General features: G+C 37.9%; 1 protein-coding gene across 5 annotated transcripts in view; it reads right to left on the bottom strand.

Moving 5' to 3' along the window:
- Positions 1–14013, bottom strand: part of ldb2a (LIM domain binding 2a) — a 113794-nt gene extending 99781 nt beyond the window's left edge. For all 5 annotated transcript variants that reach the window (XM_085416269.1, XM_085416277.1, XM_085416244.1 and 2 more), the window contains exon 1: positions 13720–14013. In XM_085416269.1, coding sequence (XP_085272395.1) covers positions 13720–13851 — 132 coding nt within the window. In that variant the 5' untranslated portion in view covers positions 13852–14013. The remainder of the gene's footprint in view (positions 1–13719) is intronic.
- Between the last annotated feature and the right edge of the window lie 1713 nt (positions 14014–15726).

Below are 15726 nucleotides of genomic sequence, written 5' to 3'. Positions count from 1 at the left end.
GTTCTAAGTGTTTTTATATAATGCAGACCTAACATGTTGCTGCATTTGGCCACCGTACAGCCACCAGCAGAGCATTATGCAAATTAAGAGAAATGAGTGCAGTGGGAGAGAAGTCATTGCCCTTGAACAGCCGGCGCACATTCCCGAGGAATGACCTTTCTACCCATATATGAAATAAGCAAAGATATTCCCATGTTGGGTTGCATGTCTGCCACTTTACTTAGGTATCTTTTCTAGTCTTCATTTTTCAGCGTTAGACATCACAGGCAGCAGTCAGAGGCATAGCTCAGATACCACTTTTTGTGTTAAAGTGTCAGTTTAAGGTCAGGGTTAATACACAGAACTTATTTGTCTGCTGTTTTAAAGCAGGAAACATGAATGAATCAGAATTACTTCAACGCTTCTGGCTTTCACCCCAAAGGTGAAGGGGCAGGACTGATCCCCACAGCAGCAGTAATACAACTCTCCTGCTCAACCCTCCTGTTACCTCCTCCTCCTGAAACCTGCTAAAGACATTGGCAAAATCTTTAAAAATCAAGTTCTACACAACTGTGCTTTGAAAATGCCACACAGACAGAGTTTAAATGAGTAAAAGCACTGTGATCGTTTTTGTGGGACCTGTTGGTAACCACCTCAGCAATAGTTGTATTCTGGTTGCTTTCCCATATAACAGCAAAATTGTTGAACACCTATGTCATTTGCAGTTAAATTACCATGCTGTAACAACTACATCACTATTCACGGAGGAATTTCTGACACTCTGTTTCAAATCTATGAGGGTCTGGCTAGACTCTGGATATAAAGACATTTATGTAAATTTTTGGGATTTTTTTTTCAGTTAACCACCATGTTATCACAAACACAGGGCATGCAACTGACTTCATCTTATTGCCGTTTTATTGCTGTCTTAACACACTATTAACTGTTAACAGCAGCTGTGTCTGAATGGTTCAAGCCCCGGTCCCCATCTTTGAAGGAACCATTTCAAAGGCAGCAATATTTTAAGTTAATTGTGCACAATGGCAATATTTCTCCTACTACTGTTTTCCCTGTTGTCACTGTACAATGACAAACAGATTCAAAAAGATCCAATGGTCCTTTCACGGGTTGCTTGTATCAGAAGTATTGTTTCCCTTCTTTTTACAAGACAGAAAATAAACTTCACTTATCATCTTGTGTATCTGCCATGAGATTTAAGACCTTTACAAGAAATAAGTAGAAGCAGGCATAAGCTGAAAAATATGTCCCAACTTGGCAATTATACAGTGACACGTCAGATTTACCTTGTGATCCCCACGGGGGGTCTCAAACTAAAACCAGTTTCGAAAATACTAAATTAAAGGATTTCCTTAACTTTGGTTTTATTCGTTATAAGCATCTTGGATGTTTTATATATCCTTGGATTATTGATTATTTAAAAACACATGGTAATTAAAGATATTTCTTTGGAATCCTTGAATTTGTCATATAAAATGAACAAGCAAATATTCACAATCATTAGCTGTAGGTTTGCACATAAAAAATGCTGAAATGTGCTCGTAAAACCTGCACAGCTGCCATGTTTAGTAACAACAAACATCAATATCGATGGAAAATGTTGAAACAACAAGATGCATGAATAAATGAGAAAGCACAAAAAGAAAATGATTCTTTACAACCATAAGAAATTAAAATAAACAAGAAAGTGCGGTTCCAGGTTCTGGTTTGGACGCACCAACACGGAGCTACCCATGCAGCCTTTCTTTCTCTCCACTGTGCTAATTAGACTAATAAACAAACAACAGGGAATAGTTCCTCAACACTGTGGAGCGAGACGCTTGATCGATACTGGATTTCATCAAATCCACTGGTATTGTTAAGTTTGTGCGTGTGCCCTCCTGCTGTTGTTAGTGCTCGCTTTGCAATCTCACCTGTTGCTCGTTCGGCTGATGAAACGAGCGCAATGACTGACGTGCTGCACTTGAAACAGGAACTTAGAGAACATAAGAAGTTTTTACAGGTCTTCACAAAACATATTAAGCTTTAATTCACTTAAATTTAATTAAAAGAAAAGACATTTTAAACTGTGAAATGAGCAAGGGAACGCTAAATAGGCTAAGTGATAGACTAAAATGAATTGAGTTAAATTAATTGTAGCTGTAAACTATAGGGATAGTGCAAAGTTTTATATTTGCTTTTATTTTCTTAATCACCTTTTCATAGACACACTCATAAATTTATCAAAAGAGATCTCAGGAAAAGCATTTCTAAACAAAAAAATGATAAAACACACAAATGTTTTAAGCACAAATTTCTATTTAAACTGGATATACAGTGCACATATTCATAACACTGTCCTTATTGTGTTAAAGCCTGAGCTCTTGTCACATTTCAAGCTAGATCGACAGTGAATGCGACTTCATTGGATTAGAAATGAGTCTGATGTTCTATGACTGAGAGCATAATCTGTAATAATCACTCAAAACCAACATTTTGTGTGTGCCAGCATAAGAAGGACGATGATAAATTTCTTGAAAATCAAATCTTCCTTTTGCAAGATCAGAGACCAGTGTAATACTCTTAGAGGCATATACATTCAGTGTCTTGCTTAGTGACACTTCCGGAGGGCTGGGGGCTTGTTTACATGCAATGTGTGAGCTTTAGTATCTGAAGGATGTTGTTTCATATTCATGCCTGGGAGATATAGAAGCTGAAGAAAAGGCATGCATGCCCAGGCATGTTCTCTGGCTAAATGAGCATATAAAAAAATATATAAATGAAAACAGTATGCAATCCAGAATAAGTCAGTAAATTCATCTCAAAGGAAAAACTACATCAGAGCGAACAGCTGATCAGCAAAATGACGAAACGCCCAGAAACTGAGCAGAAGCTGAAGTACAGTGTGCCTCCCTGAGTTCACTGTACCCACTGTTGAACCTTTTTCTTCTGTGGAGCCACTCAAACATTATGCAGCTAGAATTGCAGTGCTTTCAATAACACAACACTGCAAATCAGTGTTAGAGGACTAAGGAGCTCATTATTAGGTTTCAGTGTAAATAAAGACAGTGAATAATATTCTTATCAGCTTGTTTAATCAGTAATTACTATTCGTTTTTATATATTTCAGTAATTTTGTATATATTTCATTTGTAAACCTGTAGCTTATACAGCAAAATTTGTTCTAACTGTCAAATTTAAATATCCTTACATTGCCAAGACTCTGCTGTCTCTGCTGTCTTGAATCAAATTTAACATTAAACTTTAACACTGGAGTGTAACTACTTGGACATGGTCTTAAAAAAAGAAAAAAGAAAAGTGCTTCAAACAGACAACATTTTCATTCATTGCATTCTTTCTCAGGAAACATGACTAATTTTAAGCCCGTCAACTGAAAGTTATTCAAGTTCAAAATTTCAACCTGTGACCTTTCCGTTTCAGGACAGCCTGCCTAACTACATCAGGGAGGCAGAACAACAGGACACGAACAGACTACAGACCCGTCTGTCTTCCCTGTTATCTGAGCAACACTGCAGCCTGGAAGGAACCATGGGAAAGGGCCAGGAAAAAGGTGGGTCTATTGTCTCAGCATCCTGCTGGATGTGACTGACGCTTGCGATTTGACCAGAGGTCTTTTTTTTTTTTCGCTTTATATGATTTTCTGGAAACATCCTCTGAGAGCATCCCATTTGCAGTATAGCATTACTCATACACACACATCATATCCAAATTTGTCTACTTTAACAACTTACATTAAAAAAATTATGTTAAAATCAACATGTAAATAAACATATATATATGTAATATATGTAAAAATGAAATGCGGAGTCACATAAAGTACTTTATTATTAATTCATTGATATGTTTGATTTTAAGGCAGATAACCTTATGAAATGTCAGTTGCATCAGCTATACTACTTTTTCCACAACCCACAAATATAACCCCACTGCTTTACCCCAAAAGAAAAGAGGGAGATTATTACAAATATGAATGTCACATTTTAAATAAATACAATATTTTCCTCTTGTTCAAAGTTCAGCTTGACTTATGATTCAGTAGAAATATTTTTCAAGGAAAGGACCAAAGGGAGAGTTCAACCCATAGTTCAGTCTTGGTGATTTAGTGATCTAAAAAGTTTGATGAGTGAATATCACTGTGTTCTTAAATGAGATTTGTGCTTTTTACATATTGAAGTCCATATCTCTTACTTTAAAAGCACTTCACTTTAGAGGTTTAACGTCTTATGTTCATTTGAGTGGGTTTCAGTTTTCTTCTAGAGCCCAAAGTCATGTTTAAGTGGTGATTCTAAGGTGGCTGTGTGTGTGTGACTGTTTCTACTGTTAGCCCTACGAATGAGTGTCAACCCCTTTGGGAGTACCCCCCATCTTGACTTGTGTCACATGTGATAGGCTTCAGACCCCATGGGTAACACACTTTTGGCTACGCTATTAATAAAATGGATGGACATATTAAACCTAAAAAACCTGTATTTGTTGTTGTTGTTTTGACCACTTGTGTCAGTTGAAACAGACTGTGACATACAGACAGGTGATAAATTAAAAAACTTGATCCGGTGGCTCTGTTATGCTGTCAGAGGCATCGGGCTCTCATGTTTTGAGTCCACTTGTCCCCTTGGAGAGACAAACCACTGCAAATCAATACTGAGACGTTCTGAGTTATCTCCCTTAGCTTATGATGAAACATTCCTGATGGGAGTGGTCTCTTCGAGAAAAAATAATGCCACCATCCACAGGGCCCAAGTGGTCATTGATGTGTTTGACGTGTGTGAAAATAATGTGAGTCATAAGCTATGACCTTTGCAGTCACCAGATTACAACCCAATTTGACATCTATGGGAGACTTTGGACCAACATATTGAGAGCACTCTTCACCATCATCACACAAATGCCAAATCAGGGAATAATGGATTTACAGATGTGGAGATTTGTAGACTTAGTTTCATTATGTTTAGGGTTTTTTGGGTTGTTGTTTATTTTATTTTTTTACATTTTCCACTGGTCTTTACTCTCTGCTTAGTATTTCTGCCTGCTACTTGGTGCTGAGCAGGTGCAGTGGGTTGGTGGATATTGGCAAAAACTGCATTATAAGAACAGAAGAGTTGCAGGCTAGATAACTAAACAATGAGCCGGATCTCACCGTAGAACTCTCTAAAGCCAGGGGACCTAGAAACCCAATCCAATAATTAATTATTAATAACAATTGATCACTGAGACTAAACAACTGACATGTACTGTAATACGGTCTTAGCATAACAATCTTGATAATTCCTATTTTTATAGACATTATTTAATGGCAGGAGAAATCATGAAGACTTAAGATGCAGTAGTTTGTATGTTGTTGAGTTACTACAGTTACTTTGGTGTTATGCATTGTCTCCTGTGATCTTGCGTCCATTTCGTTATTAATAAAAAAAAAAAAGTTTCTCCTCCAAGGATTCATAAATGTATCTTAATATCTAAGATAAATAACATTATGATTAGATTTAATTAATAAATAATTAATGAGTTTTTACACTGCAGGCTGTATAAAAAAAAAAAACACATTAATTACTCTCATCCTTAACGTTGTATAAAAGTGGACAGTGGACATCTCAAGAAAGTCCTTTTGTGTCTCTATTCAATGTTTTCACACCAGACAGCAGCTTTCTAAGGAATGAAATAATAAATAGACAAATGGTATTCAGCTATGACCAGTTTTCTGAGGAAGAGGTTACCATTTCTTTTCAAAACTATCACCCTGGCTGCTTCACCTTTTAGCAGTATTATTCTTTAATTAACCTAAGGGGATGTTAGCGGGGCGTTAACTAAGGGAAGCAGAAGCTAATGTGATTCAGTCCTTTCAGTGACTGGCAACATTATGAAAATCCAAAATGTTTTTGTTTTTAATGTTAAGAGCTCCGCAGCATTTTACGAATCCACAAAAGCAGATGTCTGTTCGTTGTCAATAAGGCATTGAATCACAATAACAACACATATTAGAGATTTGGTTGATAGAGGAATAAATAATAATGCTGTTTATTCCAAGTAAATAACAAATGGTGCACACTTATTTGAGCTATTTAGCTTTTTCTCCTTTGTTTTCCTTTTTCATGTGTAGGAAGAAGCATAAATGCAGCATAATGTGTTTATCTAGCTAAAAATGATCTTTAATTTGCCATGTATTTGATAATTGAATCATTAAAATCAACACTGTCAATCAGTGCTTTACATCTCATTAACTGAGATGCGACGCTTCACTGAGGGTGGTTTCAGCTGCAAAAGAGAATAAACATCTAAACATTTACAATGTAAGAAGAAGACGCAGATTTCACCAAACCAAATGACCAGATGTGGAACAAATTTCTAACAATTGATTTTACAGACTGTCCAGCAGTTTAAATCATTTAAAAAAGTGATTAAAACTCAGCTGTGTCACATTTAAAGTCTTGAAGTGACACTGGCTTGTTTTTCCCGATGGTAGATAAATCCAGCAGTAATGGTTCAGATAAGGGCAACACGATGTTCGACACTTCTCTGGTAATTACTCTCTGCTGGTTTCACACACATGCACTGCAAAAATGTTACCAAGTATTTATCGCTTCATTTTTGGTAAAGAACTTCTTTTTGTCTCCAATGGTGACCATAATTTACAAAAATAAACATCATGTTTTATTGACTATGATTTTAAACAGACAGAGCGATTTAAGTCATCACAAAAGTGTTAAGCGAGGGCACGCAGGAAGAGCTGTTTTCCCATAGACTTCGGTACAACAGAAAGACTTTTTGCAAGCGAAAGAGTCTCCCCCTGCTGGTCATTAGAAAGAATTCAGGTTTAATTCTGTCTAATTAATTCTCTCTTTCATTAAAAAAATGTGTGAGGTTAGAAACTACTTAGTAACCCTCTAATATCCCAACAAAGAAAGAGAAAAGAAACTGGGAATTTTCACAATTACCAACCTGGACTACTTAAAGTTGGACAAAGTTTTTAATATTGTAATAATTTGGATGATTAAAGAATGAAAGTTAGATGATTTTCAGCTGCCAGTGGAATAAAGCTTTCTGCTGTGGGGAAGGGGTTATGTATACTTTTGTGAATCTATCAATAACACTAAAAGAAAAAAGGGGCAGACAACTCTGGTGTTCCGTTATTGATTTAAGCTGACTAACTCTTGCCTTATGTTATTATTAATGATCAATAAAGCTTGAAAATACATTTCAAGATAACTTGAAGACAATGTAAACAACTGAATGAGATTATTGGGAAACTGCATTGTAGAAACAAAGTGCGGTTTGGCCCAAAATTGCCAAATCTATTTGATTTTGCTCCTCAAATATGATGACTCGCTACTTTGGCCTAAATTATAATACATTAAATATCAGTGGAAGACCTGGATGAATAAATAAATTGAAGGTCTTCCCATGTCCATTTTCACAAGTTTCTGATATTTTTATTTACCAAATGGTCGTATAAGGAGCGCGATCTGTGCTGAAAACAATCATTATATGCAATTTATGTCTTTTTTCTGTGAAAGCAACATGTGAAAGCCAATTTTCACTAAAAGAAATCATCAAGTGTGTTCTTGGTGGCTCATCTCTAATCCTTCTATGTGAACCTTACAGCTCAGTGCCAACTTGACCTCTACATCATAAACCTATTCATGTCAATCTGACACGTCGAGCTGATGGGAACAGATCCACTTTGCTCCTAACAGGAACAAGGGATTTGGCCATAATGAACACTCCAGTTCCTCCAGTTCCAAAGTCGAGCCAATGAGTCAGGTCTGTGGGGCCATTTGAATAATGAGAATGAGACTAACTATGTGCAATAGACACAAGAACCCAATGAATGGCCTGCCAATCACTGTTACTGATTGCTTGTCTATGTGCTGAGGAAGAGTGTGACCAACAGAGCCAATGTCAGCAGCAGCGGCAGCAGCAGAGAGGTCTCTGAACGCAGCCCTGTAGCTACTATTATCGCACCTCCATTAAAATGCTTTTGTTTTCCTTCTGTTTCACTCTCTGTGTTGTAGTTTTACTTACAGTGTTATTTTGTGTCTCCGCTCTCCGCCGCTGAATATTAATGTCCTCTATGCTAATGGCCTTACAGCAGCTGAGGTCGACCAAGCTCCTCCTCTGAATGTTAATCCGCTGCCTCATTTGCATACGCTTAAGTGTCAAATTCCCCCACAAATCACTGCAGCTGCCTCCGTACGACGAGGTCTGCGGCCCCCCCGAGCGACAGCACAGAAACAATGTGGTCACACCGTATGCATAGCATCAAATCCACATCAAAGACTGTTTAGATTGCCAGGTCACAGCGGGTTCACATTGTGTAAAATGAAGGTAATGGGATAGCAGTCAGCCCCGTGCAGAAATACAGCCAGGCAGGTAATAAGTATGAATGGAGCAGGTAATAAGGTTGGGATAGAAGCAGACCCCGAGTCATCTGAGCAGCAGGACTGTTTTAGCTGCAGCACAGTTATCAGTTCAAAGGTGAGCCCTGATCCGAGACAAACACACAGGACAGGTTGTGTCGTTAGCGTTTATTCCTCCTTATTTCCATGTGTGCCTCTGGGTGCATGGCAGGTGAAACGGCTGCTACTGAGAGGGGGGATAAAAAAGTTCCTCGGGATTACAAAGATAAAAGTATTTGCTGTGTTAACAAGCCTAATGCTGACAACATGACATATCTGTTATCAGCATTCATGTTACAAATCAGAATTCACGGGGAACTGTTTTGAAAATCAATCATTTTCCACATTCTCAATTCAGCTTTGTTGCTTTTGTTCACACTTCACTTAATCCAACTGCTTTTTTTCTTTTTTAGTTAAAATAATCGATTTAAATAGATTACCTTTGTTGCAAATTTCCCCTCTCCTTTTGGTGTTTTCAGACAGTTTATAAACTAGAAATCATCATTAATTAATCAAAGAGAACAGTTTGCATTGCCAGTTGCAGGTCTGACATTATCATCACTGTAGTACAGCTGAAAAGATTAGTTTAATGATTTGTGATTATCAAAAATGAATCCAGCAAATATTCTGATAATAGATGAATTTTTAGCTTTCAAATCAGAGGCGACATGCTGCTTTTCTTTAAATATGTGACGATAAACAGAACAGCGTTTGGTTCTGAAGCGCTGTTTGAATAAAAAAAAAAGTGATTTATGTCAAACGAATTTAGCAGAGATTCATTATTTAAACTTAAAATGTTCTCCAGTATAATAGTTACTGGCACTACATCCATGATCACTACAGCAAAGATGAAAGGATTAGCTCAGTATTGAAAAACTTCTACATAGTATTTAGTTACTACTTAGCTAATTAATTATTCATTTTTAAAGCAAACTGAAGCTGAAACAATACACCGATGGGACGATTTCCTTTTCTGAATTACAGTAAACTAAAGAAAAGACATTGGATGGAAATTTTTCTAATCAACTGACTGAATAATTGAGAAAGAAAACAAATGTCATGCATATATATCTGTGTGTGTGTTCTCTACCTAAAAGTGCACCTTGAAGCCAAACTAAACAAATCAATGCATCTGGTTTCATTTAAGGGGTTGCAGGTAACAAACCCATAAATATGGAAATATGTACAGCCTAGAGTAAACCACAAAACAGAAGAAGAGAAACTGATAACAAACACTCTAATGCACTAAACACAACCAAAGCTGATAAAAGACGCTGCTGTACCTTTGCAGTCCATGAGGCAATACTGCATGTTAGACAGTAATCCCAAGGAATAAAAATAGTCCGTGTAATTTTATCAATTTGCTTTTCTTCCCTTGCATGAAGGTTTTTTCTATAGATTTCACTAAGTCGTACAGACTTCCTCTCAAGGTAAGTAAGTCTCCTCTAAGTGTCAAGTCCTTGAGTCCTGCGCCTGCCAGTGGGAGCTGCAGTTGCACCACGAGCCAAGCAAATTCAAACGCACACTCATGAATAGGACAACTGGAAGTATTTCTGACAGAAGACTAACTTCAGACGAATCCTTCAACACTTTTTAAAGGTGATGCCACACTGAGGCTTAGTCAGCTCCCCTATTAAAACCCTACTTAAAACGGCAGGAATGCAAACTATAGTGAGTCATTTTGGCTCGACGGTCTGCCAGCAAGCGCGATATTAAGTACGCTCGGAGCTATTCTTATTCTTAACAATGGCAGTTCTTTCACGATATTAAGCATCTTTACTCGGGTGATAATTCTGACAAGACTGCTGTTTGCAAGCTTGAAATCGTTTTGACAGGATCAACAAAATATAGCAGCAGCCCCAGTCAAATAATGTCACTTCATACTAAAATCCAGCAGAAGTAGCCAATATCGTATGTTCTTTTGGGTGATTTTACATGTTCGGTGTCATATGCTGTACATCAAAACAACAACAATAAACCCCTTCTACTTCTCACGACAGGTTAAGAAGGGTTTTCATCCTGGAGACAGTGGCCACAGACATAAAATGCAAATATGCAGTGCATAAACTGACACATTACATCTGTTCAAATCTCTCTAGCAGGTTGAAAACAAGAGATTTCATGTATACTCTATATCAGTGATCAGTGCTGACGGTACTAATCAAAAGTTAATTTAGTTTTATTACGATTTGTTAAAAAGTCTAACTACTGATCCCATACAAATAATGTAAAAATGCGGGAAGACACAGTGTCCATTTCTTTGCCTGTGATGACTTTTTGGCAGCAAAATAATGACATATTTCTGTTCATGCATGGCTCATATAACACATGAATATTTCTTTAATTGGTGTAGTAGGATTCCCTTATGCAAAGGGAACAGTTCATTCTTTTTTTATATAGTTTTAATAAGGTCAGAAGAAGACAAAGACGCATATTTAAAGGAAGAAATAACACATTTTTGGCAATTATTCTTAGAACAGTGTCATCTGTGGGCTTCCAACCAATACATTTTCAAAACTAAAAAACTCCCTCCATAAAACAGCAGTTAACTATTCGCAGTTTGGCTATTAAACTCTGAAGGACATGGATCCGCAAAATCTGCTAGCAGCAAAATCTCGATAAAATATTCCTTAAACTATCCAGCAGGACAATTTGGCTGTATTCTTTTAAGAGGGAGAGCGACATCCCAAACTTCCTGTTTTGTAACAACACCAGCATGACCCTGCACTGCTCTTGTTTCTAAATGTGTTCTGACTTTTAAAGTTGTCTTGGAGGAGATGGACTGAGTAGCAAGCAGCCCAGTGATAAAACAAGCAATAGAATGACCCTTCAGGCACGCATCATCATCATTAGGACACCAGCACCGGCTAACCGCGCTTTACAGGAAGTAAAAGGCTCCAGTGAGTCTGCTTGATGAAGAATGTATAATATTTCCACTCTCAGTCTTAGTTAAGGCAAAATAGACATTATGCTGTATATGTAGATTTGTAGAGGGAGATTTCTTTTACAACCTTTTTCCTTTACCACGTATACAATAAGTTTTTTTTTCTTCTTAAATGACAGCGGCTACTTTGCATTCATAAGGATAATTACTATATAATTTTGTTAAAAGCCTGAGCTGAGCTGCGTTACACATCTGGATGCAAACAAATTGCAAAACTTGAAGCATTTATTTCGCTTCTATAAGACACTACTCCTTCCTCATTACATTCACCACCTGCATTTTAATTGAACAATAAGAACATCGCAAAAGAGAAGACATATGATACACCCTCACCATGGAGTGAAGTGAGAAAAAAGATGAAGTAGGAAGCGAACATACAATGAACACCGGCAGAAAAAAAAAGCAACTAATTATGTTATCATGCAATTATATAATTTAGTCTGAGGAGAGGTAATGGTGTAAATTGCTATGTGCCTGTACAGTGTGTCTATATTCTCAATGCCATGTTTGTCCGGGCTGTATACGAGTCCGGCGTTGCTTTAAAATAAATGTCTTGTAATGTCTGTGTATGAATCTGAGATTGCTCATGTGTAAGTGCGTGTGCCGTTTGGTGCGTGTGCATATGTGTGGTACAGGAGTTGAGGTCCACTGGGGTTTGGACCACTTCGTATGAATAATGCATCAGACTGGGCCATTGCATCTCAGCAACATTGCCTTGGTCTGCTTAAAGTTGCAAGTTCCTCTTTAGGAAAGTCAGCACCATTCTGCAAGCTGCTGCAGTAACTCAGCCGGCTTTGAAGGTTTTTCTAAAATAACAGTAAAAACATCACATGAAATAATTTAATGGGCATGTTTCTCAGTTTAAAATGTCTCGTGGGATTCAAATTCTAGTCTAAAAGCTTCAAAAGGCAACAAGAAGTCAAATTATTTGAAACAGTAAATATTTAGAGGTAAAACTATTAGTTGCTTGGTTGACAAATAGCAATTAATTGCTTTAAATGTCTTCCAGCTTCTCAAATGTTGTTTGTCTGTTTTTTCTTAACATTTTGTGATAGTAAACTGAAGATCTTTGGGGTATTAGACTGTGGGTCAAAAAAAACACATGGCATTTTTAAGAGGTTCCTTTGAGCTCTGGGGAACTGTAATGAGAGTTTTTTTTCTAAATTCTAACATACCACTGACGGAATTATTCAGTCAACTAAAAAGTACTGGTAAAAAAAAAGTATATTTATGACAATTTTTTTTTGCTTGAGCCGTAATATTTATATTTACAAATGTGTAGCCAGGCTATTAAAAGATGATATTTATCATATTTAGCTTTTTTGTTGTCCTCTAATGATTGTTTGCGAGGAGAACTTGACATGTTGGATGAACTTTTTATCTGCAAATTTACACATTTGTGATTACAGAACAGATGCTGAAGACAGCTGCTCCCAATACAGTACAACTCAGAAAGGGATCACCAAAAGTTCAGTCTGAATGACACTGTATGCCACACACACTTAGCACCCAATGAGATGAAGCATCAGCAGACTGACATGAAAGGAATTCACCCCATGCAATCATAAATGTGCAATCAGGGCCACTTTCATTCACAAAATCTAATCCGCAGTGATGAATCTGTGTCCTGAACAGGCAGACCAGAAACGCTCCACTTCAGTGGACAAACTCTACTCCACTCCACATGGAAGAAACATATGCAAATATGCAAACACCAGGCAAAATGTAAATGTATGCAAATTAATTAAATCCAATGAAAAGGCTACTTTGCCTCAGTCTGCATAGCCTATTTGCATAGTCTTTGTGGACTTCTTATATTTTCTGGGATTTTTTTTCAAACTTTGTTATGATTAGCCTTTACGTAACTTTCTCTTAGAAATGTGCCACATTTTAGAACCACAATCACAGCCGTGATTTAGCTTGGTGCCCTGATTAAAATATTTAAACTGGAGACCTCAAATGTTTAAAGTCTACTTTTGCTGATTTTCTTACTTTTATTATTACAGCTCATCCCAACCTCAGGTGACTTACTTGGATGACAGTAAAGCCGCGAATTTTTAACAGGTTAATTGGCCACGTGAAAGCAAAAGGACCTCCTCCACAAATCAGCATTTCCCAACTTCAAATTAAAATTTTAGGACTAGAACAATTTACTTCTGAGGACGTCTATTTCTTGTAACGTAGACTACAGACAGAGCCTGTTTACTTTCACCTTAGGAATGTTTGGTACTTTGGCATTATATCCGTATCTCCTGCCTGACGGACCTTCTCGGCTCATCTTTCTCTCCCGGACCGGCATCTCGTCCCTCCTCTCCAACCCGCCACCCTCTTACCGGTACCTCGACCTAAACGGGACCGTGTAGCGGTTACGTCCGGTCGGCTCACCTCTGTGCGCGCCTGCAGCCGCTTGTTCATCTCGTAGATCCGATACTCGGGCTGGATCATGTAGGGCGAGTGTCTCCTGTAAAAGGGTCCGAAGGGAGAAGAGTAGAACGGGTCGTGGGTTGGGTTGGACATGGTGGCTCCTGGCGAGGCGCACGGCGCGATTTCAACATCCAGCGGGCACAGCAGCGCACATGGGAGTGCGATGCTCTCCGAAGACCCCCAGTTGGAAGCAGCCGCTGTCGAGGCTGAGCTGCACTCTGCAAGTTGGCCTGCCTAGTTCGCTGCTATAGCGTGGTGCTGGAGGAGGGAGGAGGGAGGAAGGGGAGCAGGAGAGGAGGGGGAGGAACGGTGGGTAGGGGGGCAGGATTGAAGGGGGAGGAGGGAAGTCGTTTCCTGTTCCCTCAAGACCTACACTCAGTTTTGCACTCTTGCAAAGTTCAAGTAAGATCTCTATGTTCATGTGTGTATGTGTTTCGTTATTTCCTCTCGTAAGTAATTCTGCGCATGTTATTAACAAAAAAGCTCTATTCTTTACCTAATATTAAAATATTTCTTCAAAGTATTTCCCAACGTATCAGATTTTAAGTATGCCTGCCAACACTGGCTGAATAAAGCCTAGTGCTGGTAGGATTCAGATGCATGAAGCAATGCATGGGCATCAGTTGCAACAACAGTGCAAAGGCAGAGCATTTAAAGCATGCTTCACACACAGAGGTAGTAAAGAGAAATCTAAAGAATATAAGACACTAAATTTAAAGCAAAAACGAGCGAAATTTAGAGTTAAAACACCAATGCCTGCTCTTTCACATATAATATATTGACTAGAATAACAATGCTGTCTGTTGACAGAGGTGCAATATCGATTGCAAATATAGCTCTTGGTCATGTTTTGACTGAAAAAGAGGTGAGAGTCTGTTGCAGCATAGGGTCAAGCATCTTCATTTTTAACAGTATCATCTCATATTATATTCTTTGCAGCAAGCTGCCTCTTGCAGTAAAAGCCGCAGATTTTATAAAAAATACAGTTAACTCTTTTTTTTAAAGCATTCAGTTCATATTCATTTATGTAGAGCCAGTTCAAGACTACAGATGTCTCCAGGTACGTTATTGTACGATAAAGACCCTACAATATTAGGTAAAAGGCTAAAATATCCCTACAGAAAATGTGTGAAGAGATTATATTTAAATCAGCCAGTTTTATTTCTGAAATTAAAAATACATTTTATATTGACCTTGGCTGGAACTAAAATGTATCTTTTAAAAATCCTAAGCCATAATTTGTCTGAGCTCCAAGAACTGAAGGTGTGAAGCCTCACGGTAATTGATGACAGCATACAAATGCTGATGAGGCTGCACACTAAACAGTCCATTTTATGTGTAGCATGATTTCATAACATTGTATTGACTGTGTTGCCTCTGGCCAGTGCTGCTAATGACAGAATCTCCCCGACTAGTTATGTACCAAGTGGCATCATTTGTGATTAAAGGAAGGTAGGAAAGTGTTTTCTTTTTCCCTGCTGCTTCAATGTCCCTCCAATTCTTAATGAAGCAAAAGCTGAACTTATGAACATGTCAGGATTGTCTTTTCTTTCAGTAACTATGTGAACAGTGGCTTGCTAATCCATCTGGTTTAAAGACACAGTGTGTAGGATATTTTGATGGATGAAATTTCCAGTTTAATAGCCTTCAGTGTTTGTACTGTGAGAGACAGCTAATATGAGTAATTAGAATATGAGTATAGACTATGGTGTTTTTTTTAATCAATTAACTTCACACAATGTGCAGAAAACAGAGAAATCTAAATCAAATGAATATTTGACATGACCACCCGTTGGCTTTAAACTGGCAGTAGTACAAAACAGCAGTTTGGAGAACTTGCCACAGTGACGATGGGAATGGATTTAGGCTACTGGCAAAAGACAAAGAGGAACAAGAGATGGCCCTGGTGTCTTCTATGTCTTCATCTAATCCCAATCTGAATCCATAATGTTGAGATCGGAACTCTTT

This window comes from Rhamphochromis longiceps, linkage group LG2 (genome assembly GCF_057381845.1).
Source record: "Rhamphochromis longiceps isolate RC_006_pf linkage group LG2, R_longiceps_female_GT1.1, whole genome shotgun sequence".
In the NCBI taxonomy this organism is placed as follows: domain Eukaryota; kingdom Metazoa; phylum Chordata; class Actinopteri; order Cichliformes; family Cichlidae; genus Rhamphochromis; species Rhamphochromis longiceps.
This window is presented reverse-complemented; position numbering and strand designations above follow the sequence as displayed.